This window comes from Vanacampus margaritifer, chromosome 10 (assembly GCF_051991255.1).
Source record: "Vanacampus margaritifer isolate UIUO_Vmar chromosome 10, RoL_Vmar_1.0, whole genome shotgun sequence".
NCBI lineage: Eukaryota > Metazoa > Chordata > Actinopteri > Syngnathiformes > Syngnathidae > Vanacampus > Vanacampus margaritifer.
Window position 1 is genome coordinate 10,635,692 of NC_135441.1, and position 17,720 is coordinate 10,653,411.

Here is a 17,720-nt window from a genome sequence, read left to right on the forward strand (position 1 = left end):
CCAGTCTGGTAATTTGACATAGCGACGTGCAAAACAAAAAAAAAATCATCTAGACTGAGCTTGGCATAAATGAGTCACAAAATGTGTCACCCTTGCACGGCATCAAACATTTTCTGGCTGTGTTACTGGTTGGGAAAGTTAATAACTTAAAAAAAAAAAAAAGGCTTGCTCAATAAGATAAACAAAGAAATGGAGAAGTTAACCATGAAATAAAAACCAAGCATACCTAATTTTAGGTAATGTTCCATGTTATTTGTGCCAATTAATTACTGAGTGTGAAACTGCGGTGGGTCTGCTGGAAATGTTATTATTTTAGCAATTCATGCAAATCTTATTTTAATGAACAGCTTTAGGGGTCTGGGTGTGTGTTTGTTTTTTAAATCAACCAGGGATGTCACAAAGATCACCAAAAAAGTGAACACTTTTAAAAAGAAACCTGCAATAAATTAGGTGGCTACAATATAGATAAAATAAAATGTTTAAATATTAACCAATAAACAACCCAGTCCCCTGACTGTAAATATCTTGCTTTTAAAGGAGACCGGCATTTTTTTTTTCCGTTTTTTTTTTTTTCAGTTGGCAGGTGTGTTTGCATGTTTGTTATAATAAATCAAAAAATATTTTTGTATTCATGTGACCTAGATATTAAACATAAGATTATTATGATATGATATATTTTATGACCAATTCATCCAGAAATTGTTGTAATTCCTAAGGCTTCATATACTTTTTCTATTATTATTTAAAAAAAAATACAATTTACATATAAAGTGTTTCAATGGCTTTTTTACACATCGAGTTCAAAGCCAAATGTAAACATCACTGATATCTCCATGCCATTCAGTGTGTACAGACTGTATTTGTTTTTGTTTTGCTGTTTGTAAACATATTTTTAGAAGTGTTTACATTCTAAGGTGTGTTTGTTTTGTGTATTTTAATATTGGGGGATGCTAATGCAAGCAGGTTTCTTGTTACAATCATGTCATGTTAAAATCATATACGATACCGTACAGTACTTTATGACTGTTTTCCAACTAGATGGAATTAATTACAAATAATTTAATAATGACTCCAAATATAATACACAAAACATTAAAGATGGATATGCACAAGGTCCATTTTTTATGAAACACACATAACTCACAATTGGATGACTCCAACTCCTTCTCTCTCTCTCTGTTCCTCTTTTTCAGCATACATCGAGGACCTAGCTCGAAGTGTGCTGCAGAGCAGACGGTTGATCATTGTTTTAACACCAGAGTTTGTGGCCAAGAGAGGTTGGAGCATCTTCCAGATAGAAACACGTCTCCACTCTCTGCTGGTAACTGGGGAAATCAAGGTAATCCAACATCTCAAGAGACTTGTCAACGCATTACACACATTTTTGACTTCTCAATATTTCATTGTACTGTACATTGGACCCACCAAGGTTGAACATAATCCGATCTGGGATACTGATAGGACTCGAAAAATTAAGAGTTTTTGGGGTGCTCTATAATTAATAGATTGAAGGAATGTTCTTTTATTCAGTTTTGTACATTCGGTACAATATTACAAAAAACACTGAAACATCACAATTCATAAGAAGACACCAGGCATCCTCGGCCCATGTAGCTGCTAGTGGGCTGGGTCAGAAGGACTCAGAACCAAATAATACAATATTTTTTGTGTTTGTATTTGTATTTAGATATTTTACTAAGTTTTCTACTTGTGTCTTCATATGTGCTTAGGTAATCATGATAGAATGTGCAGATCTGAAGAGTGTGATCAACTACCAAGAGGTGGAAGCACTTAAACATACAATCAAGGTACTCACCGAACAATTTGTCATCAAAAACTATGAATAGAGTAATAGGGTAAAATATTTCCCTCACCTCTCCTCAGGTTTTATCCATCATTAAATGGAGGGGCCCAAAAAGTAATGAACTGTCATCCAGGTTTTGGAAACAGGTGGTCTATGAGATGCCTGCTAAACGAAGAGAGACTTTGTCCCGACGTCAGGTAAATAGTCATTCAAATAAATACATTCTCTGCAACAATTGTCAAGAATATTTTAGAAACATAAATGTGTTTTAACATTTAACAACACTATACTTTTGCGGAAAACTAATCTGGTGACCATTATTATTATTATTATTATTATTATTATTATTATTATTATTATTATTATTATTATTATTATTATTATTATTATTATTATTATATGTTTAGTTTTACAATAAACTTGGACTGGGGAGTGTCAGTAAACATCTTGAGGCAAACACATGGCCTCTTTTTTGAAGAGCTATTCACTATCTTTCAAACTGCTGCTTGTTGAGAAAACCACTGCCACCATCTAGCACTCAAAAATTGTGTGTGTAAAGCCTGGTTCACGCGGCAGAAGAATTGGCCCGATTTTAGCGCCGAATTTCCCCTCCCGACAATCGCAAGGACACGCCGACACGCAAACGATAATCTTAACAGATCATCCTGCCGTGTGTTTTAACACCACACACGGCGCATCCCGATATCTGCGCTCAGAAGGACCTCCAACTTGAAATCGGGGATATTCAACATGTTGGATTGTTTTGTCCCGACTTCGCTCAGAAAGTGAGCCGGCGAGGAAGCTGGTAGAGAATCCAAAATCAAAACAGTCATGACACAGCAGAAAGTCCGTGCTATTACACTGCTTTTTATTTATTTATTTAATTTAAATTTTTAGACACGCACACACATACTACACAACGTTGTCTCTGGGTGGGACGCAAACCCGCGTGGCTAGCGATGCCTCGCCGCCCAGAACCTATTTACACTCCTTTAAACAACGCTTTTTATTTTTATGCCGCTTTTTCGGGTGAAAACTAGGAAGTATTGCGACTTTTTTTTTTTATTGCTTTATTTAACAAATTGAAATCAAAAGCCAAACGTGGCAAACATTAAGCAAACAAACATCATCACAGTACACAACAACCTCACTATAACAGTAAAGGAAAGAAAAAAAAATAATAATAATAATCAAGTAAAATAAAAAATATGTAGAGATGGACTGTAAATATACATCCATCTCTTTGAAAAATAGAAGAAAAAAAATAGGTTTCAACTTTACACATTTACATTTATGAATATAAAACTTAACAAGATAAATTAAAAGATTAGTCAAATAATATATTTTTCAAATGAATTGTCATAGTTCAAAAATCCATACAAAACATTCGATAAGGAAAGCTCAAAATTACAAAAGATGTTGTCCAAAATAAATTTGCAAATGTCTTGCCATACCTTGCGAACATAAGAACATTTCCAAAACAGATGGACAAGAGTCTCTAAATGGGGGCCACAGAAGGAGCAGTTCAGATCCATATCATGACCAAATTTATTTAGATTTCACAGGAAAACAACGATGAATAATTTTGAAAGACACTTCCTTGACCTTGTTCACTAAAAAGAATTTCTGAGGCAGGGTCAAAAAAAAATTCCAACATGAATTCTTTACACGACAGTTCCAGTATGATATTGCAGGTGACACAGACACAATATCAGACTGGAAAAGAGCACGGATTTGGCGATTGTTTTTATGACAGGAAGGGTTGAAACAAAATCTACAAATTGGTGATTCAGTGATATCAGCAATAGGAGTGTCAGCTACAACACCAATGTGACCCCTATACAGCATTGATACATCAGAAGGAATAGCATCAAAAACTACCGCAAAATGTTTAGGCGTCACAGGGATCAGAAAGTGTAGAAGAAATTCCTCATAAGTAAATAACACTCCTCTGCTGTTAAATAATTGATTCACCCAGATTATATTTAATAAATGGATTTATTCTTGTAACAAATGTCTTGGATATTCCAGATAGAGTAGTGGTGTGGTGAAAAGTTATGCTTGCAGATAGGAAGTATCGCGACTAGTTCTGCATGTTTGTTGACTCGGAAGTCACGTTTAATCTCGAGAGGTTTTGTCAGACTTCCCGTCACATTCATGAATGAACTCGGCTTGTGTGTGGTGTGTTGATTGTGCAATGTGGCTACACGCCACACACGGTACGTTCGAAACTGTTATTCCCGTGATTTTTTTCTCTTCACGTGTGGTGTGTCTCAGAGGAAGTCGGCCAACAATTTTAAAATCTTGCCGTGTGAACCAGGCTTAACTCAAGGCAAAATAAATAAATAAATAATTCAGCAAGGCGACGGCATGTATCTCAAACATGAGATTGCATTAATTTTGCCAGTTTTACTGTACCCAGACTTTTATCATTTTGGAACATACATGTATATGCATTTAGCATAATTTCTACGATATAATAAACTGAATTAAAGGAGTGTGAAAATGTAGAATGTTTACGTTCTTTTGCTCCCCCTCGGGTTCAGACATGTGCAACAAACAGATGGCCCGTAAAATGCCATCTAACTATTGCTGATATAGTGTATGAATTACTATGTGAAATTGGTGCAAGATTCTGTAATAAGGACAGTGTGTTTTTCTGCTGTTTCGTGGAAAGTCAAAAGGCTACATCCCTAACAAAATGAAACAAAATACATTATAATGAGCAGCAGTGTGTCATAACCCTGCACTCACATAATAGAAGCACTCAAGTGTGTTGTTTGTACCTTTTTTCCAAGAATCCACTTTTTAGGAATTGCAATCTGTTGTGCCATGAACACTCTAGATTTATGCACGTTATCTTAAGCTTGAAAAAGTGTTTACAGTACATGTTCCTCAAAAGGCTAAAAACAATATAAAATATGACATTATGAATTTTTGTTTGTTTATGTTTTCATTTGAATGTCATTGTAAAGAATCTTTGTGTATTATGGAAAATAGTATACTATTAAAAAATGTGATGTATTTTATTATTATTGGCTCCATCAACACTGGTACTTTTCAAAACATGTGCAAGCTTAGTAGAACCTTGTGACCCGCAAAAAAAAAAAAAGCCTTGTTCATTCCACCATGTGAAGTCTACTTTAACAATGTAAGTACAAGAAGTGCCTTTCCAGTACACGGGCCACTGAGCACCCAAACCTGAACCTCTTCATAAGAATAGTGAACATGGACCATTCATCTTGCTCAGTAACACAATGTAGACTGAATAGCAATAAGTTGGATTTGCCTAGTCTCGATATTTTCATATTCAAAGAAGAATAAAAGCAAAATAATAATAATGAGGGAGGATAAAAGGCAGCGTAGTACATTTGTTCAAGTAGCGGAGCAAAAGAATTTACAACCAGAATTTTGGCGAGCATTTGTCTGCACCCTGACTACTGTCAAGGTGCCCTTTAGCAAGGCACTGACCCGCACTCCCATCACGCTCTGTGTAAATTGAATTTTCCCTTGAAGGATTATAATGGATGATACAAATTCATAATGAAAACAAGGCTTTATTTGGCACAAGTACAATAAACACCGCATTTCTCACTACCTAATACAATAATCAATAAGTCATACTCATCTCTTCAGATTTCAAACTAAAATATATCTTTATTTACAGCCGTTAAACTGATATGTACTGCATGCGTTGATAGTCCCTGGTTGAAAAGTAAATGCTCCAACCAATTGTTTGTCTCCTCTATGAAAAATGATCCACGATAACAGGTGATGGACTCGGGTGAGCAGGGACTCTTTGGAGACCTACAGACGTCCGTCTCCACCATTGCCATGACAACCACCTCAGCATCCTTGGTGCCTCCAAGTGAGAATCGTCATGGACATCATCAGGTCAGCTGTTACAATTCAACGACTTCAAACTTTGGCTATCATTTTTGTTGATGTCTCCTTGAGCTAACTTTTATAATTGGTTTCAAGAAACTTGCAAAGGTCTGTTCTTGTATTGTATTACTTGTGAGCATTTATAGACTTTCCATATATATTGCCTATGTTATTCGGGGGGGGGGGGGTTTAAACCTTGAATGCAAGGCCCAGCAGAACCACCTTGTCACTAGGTCAATTTAATTGCCATTTTGAGTCATACTGCATGACAAAAGTTAAAAGAAAGTTCTGATTTTTCTTCTTTAGGTTTCCTTGGCAACAGAGATCCCTGACTACAACCAGATGACCTTGCCTCTTGGGGGGGGTCACATGGCTACCGCAGCCCAAATGAGACATTTTTGCCGTAGCTACGAGTTTCATCTTCCCCCACAGCCGCCTGCCCTGTCACCCCCACTACCACCTCCATCCACCATGCAGTTCTCCACTCTGGGCCCTGGGGGGCGCCATGTCTACTGCAACATCCCCATGACGCTTCTGAATGGACAGGTGGGGAAAAGGCACTTTTACTGAAGTGCGTTAGTTGGTACAGTAGTTACCTTCTAGCAGTCCTCTCCTGTTTCTTCACCCTTAACTTTGTGTGCATGTCCCCAGATTTAAAACCTATTTCAACTAAAACCCCCTCTTTTCTCCCTAGGGGTTCAGGGCAGTTGACTGGGGAAGAAGAGGTCTGTTTGGATAAAAGAAATGTAGAAAGAAAATTTCATCCACCTTTATATTTTTGTGTACTGTATTTCAGATAGACTGGGGTGTAGACATTTCTTTGTAATGTTTTTATCACATATAGTTTGGTCCAAATGCATTTGGAAATGGACAATGAGTATTTATGATTTTGCCTTAATGCACCACCAAAATGGATTTAAAGATAATCACGATGTGGTTTAATTTTTCAAAAGCATATTTTCAGGGGATGTAAAGGAAAGTTTGGCGATGTGGCACCTCTTCTTCCCTTTAAATGGCATGTGCGAGAAGTACTATGATAGTCTTTGACATGGAAGAAGACACTGATTTGCTTGAGTCACAGGCGGATGATATAAAGTTAGCTAGGGTAGGGAGATTACAGATCTGTGAAGTGTGCACTGAGGCCACCATCCACATTGATCGTACTTGTTCGTGTGTGACACCCGTAATCACAACAGGAGTCAGAAAAGTCACTAAAATTAGTGATAAAGCCCAAAGTGTAAGTCAACCTTAAACACTTATTGATAATAATATGTTAGCCTATATGTGACCTCATTAGTCTAAATATAACATTCTGATTAAAATTACATTTGTGGAATATGAGTTATGCAGCAAAATGCAGGAGTTTATAACAATATCAGAAGGCGGCCATTTTGCCTCTCGTTGTCGAGTGAAAATGACATCACAGTTGCTCAGTTCTCAGGTAACAACCAATCACAGCTCAGCTTCAGAAAACAGGTGAGCTGTGATTGGTTGTTGCCTGAGTCCTGAGCAACTCTGATGTCATCTTCAGTCGACAGCAGGTTGCAAAATGAGATGGATAAAAAGGCTGGATTTTGCTGCTTAACTCATATTCCACTAACACAATATTAACCAAAATGCAGTATTTAGATTAGTGTGGCTGCATAGAACATATTGTTTGAAAAAAAAAAATGGGGTTGACTTCCCCCTTAACATAAGTTGCCAACACTGAGTAGCTGCTAGCTTTGTTGGCATTCGGATGCGACTAAACCCACCACCAAAATCGAGTGATTTTAACCAGCTTGTGACAAGTGAATATTAAGTGTGCTGAAATTCTAAATCCTTCATGTTTTTTGGAATATATAATAGAATATCATGGAATGTTTATTAAAACACTTGGGAACTATTTTTAATTGTTAAAAATAAAAATAAGAAATAAAAGGGAAAAATGCATATTATTGCTCCTTTAATGTAAACTCAAAATTTAAACTTCAGTATTCAATTTTTGTTGTTGTTGTTGTAGTTGGGTTTTTTTTTTACATCCATTGTGGTGGCGTTTCACAGCAAAATCAAAAAGTATATAATTTTTGGGGATTTAACTGTAGATTACATGATACACCCTTTGCATTGTATGGCTTCATTATAAAACACAGCACCAATTTTCTTCTTAAGGATGCACTAAAAATTGCATCCAAAGTTAGATTTGAAAGACGATGATTGTTTATTCCCATGTTATGTTGTGTGTCTCCTAGGTTTCTCAGAGCAGCACACTTGGAAAGAAGCCCGATCTTCACCTGAACAGCACCTTTGTTCCACTCACCAGCAGAGAACTAAGCTCTGATATCTGGTAGAAACATTGCCCTGCTGACACCGGATTACAAAGAAATTCTCAATGACTTGGGACAAAGTTTTTTGGACCTTCTACAGACATGGGTTGGGGTCTCTTCAACCCATTTTGTGAACAAGAACTACTCAAATATTCGTGTGGACCGGACAAGATCTGGACTGCTTACAAATCAACACAGACTGATTGATTAAACTGATTGTATATTTGTACTGACCCTACCACTGAATTACAGACTGATATAAAATGGTGAGTAGGATTTAAAATGACACATATGCTTGCAATACAGGTAGATTCGCCACTGAAAATGTGCAGACTATTAAGAAGCATGGACATGTTGGATTTGTTGATGTTTTGAAGGGGAAATGTTCTTGAGAAAGATCCAGGATAATTAAACCATATTTAGTAATCCACCAGCCATGGGGTTGTATTTGGGCCACACTGAAAAGAAAAAATAAATAAAATTACAAGACTGAAGTCGTAATCAGTAACACTGTTATTTTAATGAGCGAAAAAGAAAACCCAAATGCCACAGTTTGACATTGTCTCACATTAGATCATTAAGTGCAATGTGTGAATACCTACAGTATATTTAACCCTATTTTCATTATATTTTGACTTTATTCTCTCTCTTTTTTCAGTGTAGAACTAATACTCCTTTATAGTGTTGGAACTTGGGGAGTTCTTTTTATTTTTTTATTATTACCAACTTAACAACTTTCTCATTCGTCTTCAATCAATGTCCCATATTGGTCAAGTCATAAAATGAATGAGCTCAAACAACAATCTTGGGATAGCATTCCATTCTTATCAGTAGGTAAATATGTTATATTGGCTATCAGATAGTAAATGTGTACTTGCATGGAAGACACCCATTGGTGAAATTAAGAGGCAAATGATGACTGCTCTCCCCAAATGATGAAGTTCTCCCTGTGCCTGCTTAGGATTTCTCGAAGCACATGATTTCCTTCCACATTTTAAAAACATGCATGTTAGGTTAATTGAAGACTCTAAATTGTCCTTACCCTGTGATTGGCTGGCATCCAGTCCAGGTTGTACCCCACCTCAGCTGGAATCGACTCTTGCACACCCGTGACCCCAATGAGGATAAACGGTATGGAAAGTGGATGGATGATGGCTACAATTGTAAAGCCATTCAGGTGGTGCACATGGATGTAAAATACGTCCAAATTATTTATTTGTTGACGAAAGATGACAGCAATGGAAAAGACAAGCCACTTCAGTGTTCATATGATTGAACTGGTAAGGGGATGAACTGGAAAACCTTTGCATAAAGGACATGGCTTTTTCTATTTGCATGATCACCTATTTGGATATATATATTTTAAAAATATGTAAAAAAAAAAAATAAATAAATACAAAAAATAGGTAGAATAATTGACACTATCATTTGTCGCAGTTTTTTTTTAACATGGGGAGGGGGGTTGATCGTGTGACGGGAAAAAAAAAAGGAGTGGTTCTCCTAAATGTTGCAAATTTTCTTATTTGTTATGTTTGGCTTTGTTGACAGTTTTATCCTTTTTTAGCCTCGGTGAGAGTTTTACCTGGCTTAGTTTTAAATGTTGGTTTGTTACAATGATCTCTGTACAGCTTCAATAATGTACACATATATCTATACAGGAGTGAATTCTTCCCTACAGTTTCTGTTCCATGTCATTTTGTTTCTCCTTCAAGATGGACCGCTAACAGTCAACATGGAGCACCACAGCGTTGTTCTTTGTGAGCTTTAAGAAATAAGAAAGATTATTATTCTTACCATAGCAGAGAACCTGTTTTGAATTTATGCAAAAAATTCTGTCATTGTCTTTACAGTAGTGGAATCCATGAATTCTGGATATTTGAGATTATTTGATACAATAATTATCATTTAGTTGTTATATCAAATTGCAATATAAAGTCTAGTGGTTGTCTTTTGATTTATGGAAATTTTGCTGAATATTCTTTGAATATATTGGTTGGAATAATTTAAAGAAAAATAAAAGTCACATGATTTGTTTTATATATTTTTGATTGACTCCTACTATTGTAATGTCATCATCCTTTTGCATATTTCATATTATCTGCTCCCTTCCCTTCCTTGTCTTCTCCTTCCTCTCTCATTCATCATTTGGAAGACCCAACAATAATGCTCCTGGCAGCAGTGGTGCTAGAGGTGCAAGAGCTGGATGATCACCTCCTTTGAAGTTCATGCACTGCAACCCTTTTTTTTTTCCAATTACAGCTTGTCAGGAAATATAATTAGTGTCAAATGGGTTTTCTTCCATGGATGCAAGCACATGATCATTGCACGGCAAGGCATGAATGGACACAAAGCATTCAAGCACATCCAACAGAAAAAAAAATGCAATAGGGAAAGACATTGACAACGTTTCAAATATTTGTCACTTATTTGCACAAGACAAGTTACATTTGGAGTGAAGGAAAAACGATTTGAGACTTGAGTTTGTGTGCTAACGTTTGGCCATTTATAACAATTCAGAGTCTGTGTTTCATAATTCTGCTGACTGCTACATTCTTATGACAAAGCGAGTCTGATTAGGACCGAAAAGGCACTTTCTAGCGATATTGACCCAACAACGTCCTCTAGTGGTAAGGAGAAAAAAAAGAAAAAAAAAGATAAATTCATAATTCTCAGCAACCATGGTGAAAGTCCCGATGCCATATATTTATGTATTTTCATATTTAGCTTAACATGGCTGAATTTTATTCATTTTTAACAAACACGCAGAAGGGCAGAGGTTCCATAAGTGTTTTGCTATATATGTACGTATATATTTTTTTAAATTAAGGATTTCATCACTGAAGCTGAAAAATGGGCCCCAAGTTATAAAATGTCAGTGAGGTTTTCATTTTTTGTGTTGTGGATTTGCAGTATTGCAGAATTGCATTGCGTCATTCAATACTTAATATGTTGCCCCCTTTGTGAAATAGCCCTTTATTGGGCCAGCCGGTACCTCATTGTAACATTATTGGGTGTTCAAAATGGATGACTATAGAAGCACTAGTGTAGACGTTTGGAATTGTATGATCGATCTGATTCAATCAGCTGAGAAAATGAACGATAAAAACAAAACTTGGTGTGGCTTGGCTTGAAAATAAAACAAGCAATATTAAGCAATATTTTGCTGTACTCTAAACTGTTTTGGCTTTAGGCTTTTAATTGTTGCCCTAAGGTAACCAAACTTCAAAAGAATAAAACCAAGATGATACAGTGGTGTCCTCTATAAAAAATAATAAGTACCACTTTGACAGTGCAAAGGCTAAATGTTTGATGTACTGTAGTGTCATTAGATTATGCCGGTGTGTCTATGTTGAGTGACTTTATAATCTATGAGTGGTAGAAGACTGATGATTAGCCCTCAGAGGCACGTAGTTTAGCATTGGGCGCATGTAATGACAATTTAGAAATGTACCGTTCATTTCACGGTGCAGCAGCTTGTGAAATTCCACAATGGCTACATGGCCTGCATATTTCCAATTTGTCACACTTATTATCAATTTTCTTAGCGTCACCAGCATCCTCGAAACTCATCCCATGTCAAAAATTTCCAATTTCCACCATGTGTTTTTAAGCAGTGATGGGCTGTGAATTTGGCCCCTGGGCCTTTACCCAACTTAATCCAGTTCTTAATACCACCACCATAAAATTGCAATTATAAAAACTTTTAATACTATACAAAAACCAAAATGCACGTTACGGTACCTCATCATGTACTGTATATCATCTGGAGCAGTTCAGAGAATAAATATTTATCTCATTACATGACAACAATAGACAATTGATATCGTAGTCACCAGAATTGAGATTATTGAATGTATTACAAACTGTGGGCATCTAAATCGAGTTTGAAATCTAAATATGTTAATAAAACAAAACAAAAACATTCTAAATTACATCAGCAAGCAGTACTAATTAAGAAGGCGCTGTGCGAATTAGATAAGCATGGTGGACAAGAGACTGAAATCAGACTGTAAAAAAAATTAACTCACATCCACATAGCCTACTTCTACAAATTATTGGGAGTAAATTAAAACAACTAGAAAAAATCCCGCGGAAATTTTGAATGGGACTGCTGACTCTTGCGAGGTGGAAAGACGCATGTAGTACTTGTAGACATAGTAGTAGTAGTATAGTAGTAGCAAGTACTTGTAGTAGTAGTAGTAAGTAGTAGTAGTAGTAAGTAGTAGTAAGTAGTACTTGTACTTGTAGTAGTAGTATTAATATAAGTAGTGCTTGTAGTTGTAGTAATTTTAATAGTAGTCAAATGGCCAAGATGGCCGCCGACCCAGGTGGGCGAGGGGGAGAGAGTCCTGGGCGTACCTAATCAATTGGCCAAGATGGCCGCCCGTACATAGGCCAAGCTTTGAGTACACCAAGAAAAAAAGGGGGTGAGTTGAGCTCAACAGTAAGAGAAATGATTGGCTGAGCCAGTTGCTATGCAGAAGTGAGAGACCAGGCAGTATAGCTAAAAAAGCACTATTTAAATAGCAGTGGATTCCATTGCATTAAAAAAAATTAATAATAATAATGTGTTTTATTTTTATTTTTATGTATTTAAAAAAATGTAAATGAGCTGAACAGTTCAAAATTTAAACGATTGAAATCAGTCAAGAAATGTGGAAGTTAACCATAATCAACATAAGCTAAAAGTATCTTACTGTCCCTTTAAGAAAAATGCACATTCACGCACACACGTTTGATTTTAACTTGTTGGACACATTTGACTTGGAGACGTCACGCACCCACATTCCATTGCTATTGTATGAGATACGCACACCTCGAACAAAAGCCTCTCACGACTTAACGGTTTAAGATGCAGATTCCAGAAATGGCTCGTTAGAACGGCAAGGGTTTGGGGAACGCGAGCATGTTCTCATTTTTTTAATTGGATGAAAAATGACCAAATGAGAGCAGGTTGAAAGCTTATGATTTATCAAAAATGAAGAGATAAAGGCGCCAAAATTAACATGAAAAAGATAGGCGAGTAAGTCCGACTTCTCCTCGCTTAAAGTGAAAATAAAGGTACTAAATGACACCTTAGCCAAATAAAAGTGTATTTGTCTGAAAGCAGACCCTTGTCACTACAAAATGTGAGAATTTGATGTCTAGTGAGCAAAGATTGTGGCCATGGTGACGAGTTGAAGTGAAACTTTTGGAAATAGATTTTTTGGTTCCCGCCACTCAAAGCCTAATTGCTCCACTCTAAATGAGGCAATACACACTAATGTTATAAGGCTATTTGTTTCCCTTCCGCTCACTGTCTTTGAACACGCACAGAGGGGAGAGCTTACATTCCTTAAAATAAACACTGAGCTAAAGATGGGAAAAATTGCTACAAAATGAGCTAAAATTCATATCGGTCGGCTAACGTATGCGTGAGCAGCGTGTCTTGGAAAAAGGTGCTTGATGTGTGATTTTGTCTTTCCTTTTCCCATTCATTTTAATGGGACTTTTTTGAGGAGTTTTTGGGGAGTTTTTGGGGAATAGCGTCGCCATGGTAACTCAGAATTCTTAGAAAAATAATGCCGCACCGAGTCAGATCGAGCCGCATCGTTTGATACCTCATTTGTTCCGGTGCGATCTACGGTACAGGCCGCATTTTAGCAGAAAAATTTGTGGGAGAATAAAAAAGAAACGCAACAATAAACCCATTTCCTGGGTAGGATAGCAATATGTGCCTGCTTGCTCCGCTCAGCGGTCCCACGCGGGAATTTTTCTAGTTATAAAGAAGGGACCAAATGTTGATTTGAAGTAACCCCAACTGATGTCATATTATAGTTGCAGGACTTCTTGACAGGAATATTTTGTGAAAAAGCAATCATTTCTGCCCCTTGATCAATGAAAGCAAATGGTGCCAACCACGCCTACTATTCATTGTGACCGGTAAGCATAGGGACTTTAGTCATTAATGGTCATTTGACTAGATTGCCATGATGAAAGAATAATCAATTCTTTTTTTTTTCTTCTTTTTTTTTGCTTTGTTTAGTGTGGTAGGTGTTCAATTTTAAATTGACTATAGTGTCAGCGTGCCCTAAATATTTTGTGGTTGTTTATTATAGATACATGATTTTACTATAGATAGCATAAAATACTAAGGAAAGACTGTTTATCTACATAGTTTGACAGATTCTTGGTATCCCTGTTTCATGAGTTAGAAAAAATGTTGAACCACATTTCAAAATTATTATTATTATTTATTTTTATTATTGTTATTATTATTATTATTACATTAACAGAGTATCAACAATTTTGTCCAAATGTGTATCCTATTTTGATAAAATAACATTTTCCCCAGCAATTCTTTTGGCACATGGGTTAGCACATCACCCAGTGTGTTGGTTGGTTCTCAGGATATAGGCCTCCTCCCACTTCCCAAAAGCATGCACGTCAGGTTCATTAAAACCTCTACAATATCCATGGCTGTGCGCTGTGAATGCCTGACAACCAGTCCAAGGTGTACACTGCTTCTTGCCCAAAATCAGCTCTGCAAACCAGCAACTCCCTTGAAGACAAGAAAATGGAAAGTTGGATGATTTAACGTTTTATATAATAAAATAGGTTAACGGTGACAGCGAATTTAGGTGTCATCATTTTTGTGGTACAAACTGAAGAGAATCTTATGATGTTGACCTTCAAAGCACTATAGGATGCCATGTTGATGCCTGCCTTACTAAACTTGGTATAAAAATGTTAACGTTGCACTGCCACTAAAAATCCTAGCCTATTAGCATATGGGTGAAAATCACACAGAATCAACCAAGCCAGCTACTGTGACTGCACAAAAATGTGAACTACTTTTCAGTCAGAAATTTGTTATTTAGAAGCTCAGGAAACAAAAAACAGAAACTTTATGTAACCAAGTGGTGCAGATATCCATGCAAAAATAAGTAAGGCACATTCCATCTAAAGGTGAAATTGTAAAATAAATGAATAAATAAAATTATTGTGCAGTTGAATGCAATAGTTTTATTTTTTAAGTTTTATCAAAGGTAGTCATAGTAGAAATTATAATGATGACAAATATCCCAAAATTGCCCAACTCCTGTCAATATACAGAACGTCAATCAGATAACCATGGCAAAATCTTCAAAACTGAACATGCAATGAACAAAGCATACAAAATTTTTCAATAACAGGAGTACTCAATAAAAAAATGAAATGATAAAGAAGCAGCTTTATCAAATCAAAAAATATTGAGACAAAAAAACCCCATCCATATCCCATACTGAGTAGCTCCACAAACTACTCCCCACTTGATGAGGAGGTCATATCTTGTGTGATGTCACAGAAAACATTCCTGCCTCCCTTACTTCTTTAGAAATCAATTATATCCTCCTTCAATGAGGCCAACACACCTTCCCTGTCCTCCTCTTCCTTTCCTCCAAGAACTGCACTTCCTCCACTAGTGGCCTTAACAGCTGATGTTTCTGTTGCTTATGTTAAATGTATATATAATCATAATATTGTTAACTATTGCGTTCTTAATACACATTGCGATCGGTGTAAGAAAAAACACACACACATAAATATCTCTTTCCACACACACACATGCTTATGTGAAAGTAATCCAGCTAATTTGTCCACATATGAAATAATTAAATAAATAATTAAATAAATAAATAATTAATAAAACATTCCCTAACTGCTAACTGTGATGTGATCAAATCACAGATGTAGATCTTCTTGATGATTTTTTATGGTGAGCATTGCAACAACAATCAATCAATGATGCTCCATTACCAAATCATTTGCATTAAATGTATGCCTATGGACTACTTGGTCTAATATTGAGCCCTATTAAATGTGATTTCCACCAGGCCCACCTGTCGACGTTCTGCTGGAATCTGCTTCTCCATCTTTGGGCCCCCTTCCTCCACTAAAAAGCGCAGGCATTTTTGCACATTTGGTTGCACTTTCATTTAGCATTTTAATTTTCTTCCATCTTATGTTTTCGGCACCACCCATTTCCTTCTCACCTGCCTTCTTTCTTTTTGACATGTTTCTCTCTTGGCAAGCTCCTACAACTTCGGGGGCGGGGGGCTAGTGCGGCTCGTGCGCTCCTGTGGGCTGAGTGCGTTGCCCCTCGTGCGCTAGTGTTTGTAGTAAATTGGCTGCTGCGGTGCTGCTTATTATTGGTCACAAAGCGACAATCCGACGAAGCGGTCAGTTGTTCACGCATTGCTCTGCGTTTGTGTTTGAAGTTGACTTGGGCGAGTCACTCCGCCAGGCGCCACTGTGTTCTCCTCGCAAGTGGCGGCCGGTGAGCGCGGCTGCGGGGCCGTTGGGGGCTTGTTGTGGCCTATTTATAAAATAGTGGGTTCTGGGCTGGCTGTACATATATTTTCTTAAAAGATGTCTATGTGTATTGTAAAACAAGAAGGGCGCAAAAAACTACAAATAAAAATAAACACCGTTAAGAATTTTTCCCAAATCCCCAATGGCCAGTCCGCCTCTGCTCACGCCACTAGTACCGATCTATGTGTTGTTCCTATTTAGTTTTTTTTTTTCTTCTGGCGGAGCGGCGGCCCACCGGGGAAATCCGCGGTACCCCCGTGGGGCAGTCCGCCCCTGCCTGGGACTCTGCTTGTAAATGTTGAGGTTCAGTTCATCTTTTGTTGTTTTGTTTTGGTCTAAGTGTGTCCCCCTGTAAAGAAAAAAAAAGTCATAGTAATGACAACTTGGAAATAGCAACCGACAACAGTAGCTCACTGGAATGCTTGGTTTTGGAAAAAAAATAATGTAGTTAGATTGATTTGCCGCTAAAGATGTGTGTATGCGCGTGCATGTGTGTGTGTGCGTGTAGGCAGCTGACCCTGGTGTGAACAAGTTCACTGTGCGAGACCACAGAGGAAGCATTCTTCACCGTGACACACACACGCACGCGCACATGACACACACAGAATGTGCAAGAGAGTCACTTGCCATCTTTTGGCTATGATCATGTATTCTTCCTAACAGACACACATACAAAACACAGGCACATACAAATTATGCACCACATAAAGATCTTATTATTTTACCATGCTGACTCTGACTCGACTAAGTCATTTTTGCCTCAACCAGCATGTCGATATTGTATTGCATCTGCCCATTATATAGAATAAAATGTTAATTAATCCACTAACTTGTAAGCTTATTTTAAACTCCATATTTTATTCTTTTTTTTTAACACGTTATCTTTTTTAAAAAAAGAAAAAAAGAAGAAGATATATTTATACGTGTCCCTAATACCCCGTCATATTTTATGCATAGTAAGGGGGTGAGTCCTAAAAGTATTCCTTTAAGTTGGGATCTGTTGACTGTGTGAGGTTTTTTTTCCGTTTTTCTTGGCGTTGTTTGACAAGAAGGAAGCAGAAAACTGTTGGTTTGGTGGCGTAATAGATCAAGTTAGAAGACGTTGAGTAACGTGAGGTGAGACAGGCGGAATTTCAATATACAGACACAGAAGCATGGTCAGTGAAGGACTAAAGAGTGAGACATTTGAAAAATAAACATTATTGAAAATACGGGTGTATAATAGTGTTACAAAGCTAAGAGAAAACGTGACACGAGTATTTAAAAATGTTAAAATCACCTTGTCAAATTTACCTCACTTCCTACATTTGTATTATTGTGAAACTTTTATCCGGAAGTAGTGTGATTGAAACGCTAACTTGATGCTGTTAGCACAACTACAGAATGGACTC

At 37.0% G+C, this 17,720-nt stretch overlaps 1 protein-coding gene across 2 annotated transcripts in view; it reads left to right on the forward strand.

The window, feature by feature from the left end:
• il1rapl2 (interleukin 1 receptor accessory protein-like 2) overlaps positions 1 to 10,036 on the forward strand; it is a 294,184-nt gene extending 284,148 nt beyond the window's left edge. Inside the window, exons 13-19 of one of the 2 annotated variants that reach the window (XM_077578736.1) lie at positions 1,194 to 1,339; positions 1,731 to 1,808; positions 1,885 to 2,001; positions 5,576 to 5,698; positions 5,996 to 6,235; positions 6,384 to 6,414; positions 7,921 to 10,036. In XM_077578736.1, the coding sequence (XP_077434862.1) occupies positions 1,194 to 1,339; positions 1,731 to 1,808; positions 1,885 to 2,001; positions 5,576 to 5,698; positions 5,996 to 6,235; positions 6,384 to 6,414; positions 7,921 to 8,009 (824 nt within the window). In that variant the 3' untranslated portion in view covers positions 8,010 to 10,036. The remainder of the gene's footprint in view (positions 1 to 1,193; positions 1,340 to 1,730; positions 1,809 to 1,884; positions 2,002 to 5,575; positions 5,699 to 5,995; positions 6,236 to 6,383; positions 6,415 to 7,920) is intronic. The other variant, XM_077578737.1, reaches the window with a different exon arrangement.
• The last annotated feature ends 7,684 nt before the right edge of the window (positions 10,037 to 17,720 follow it).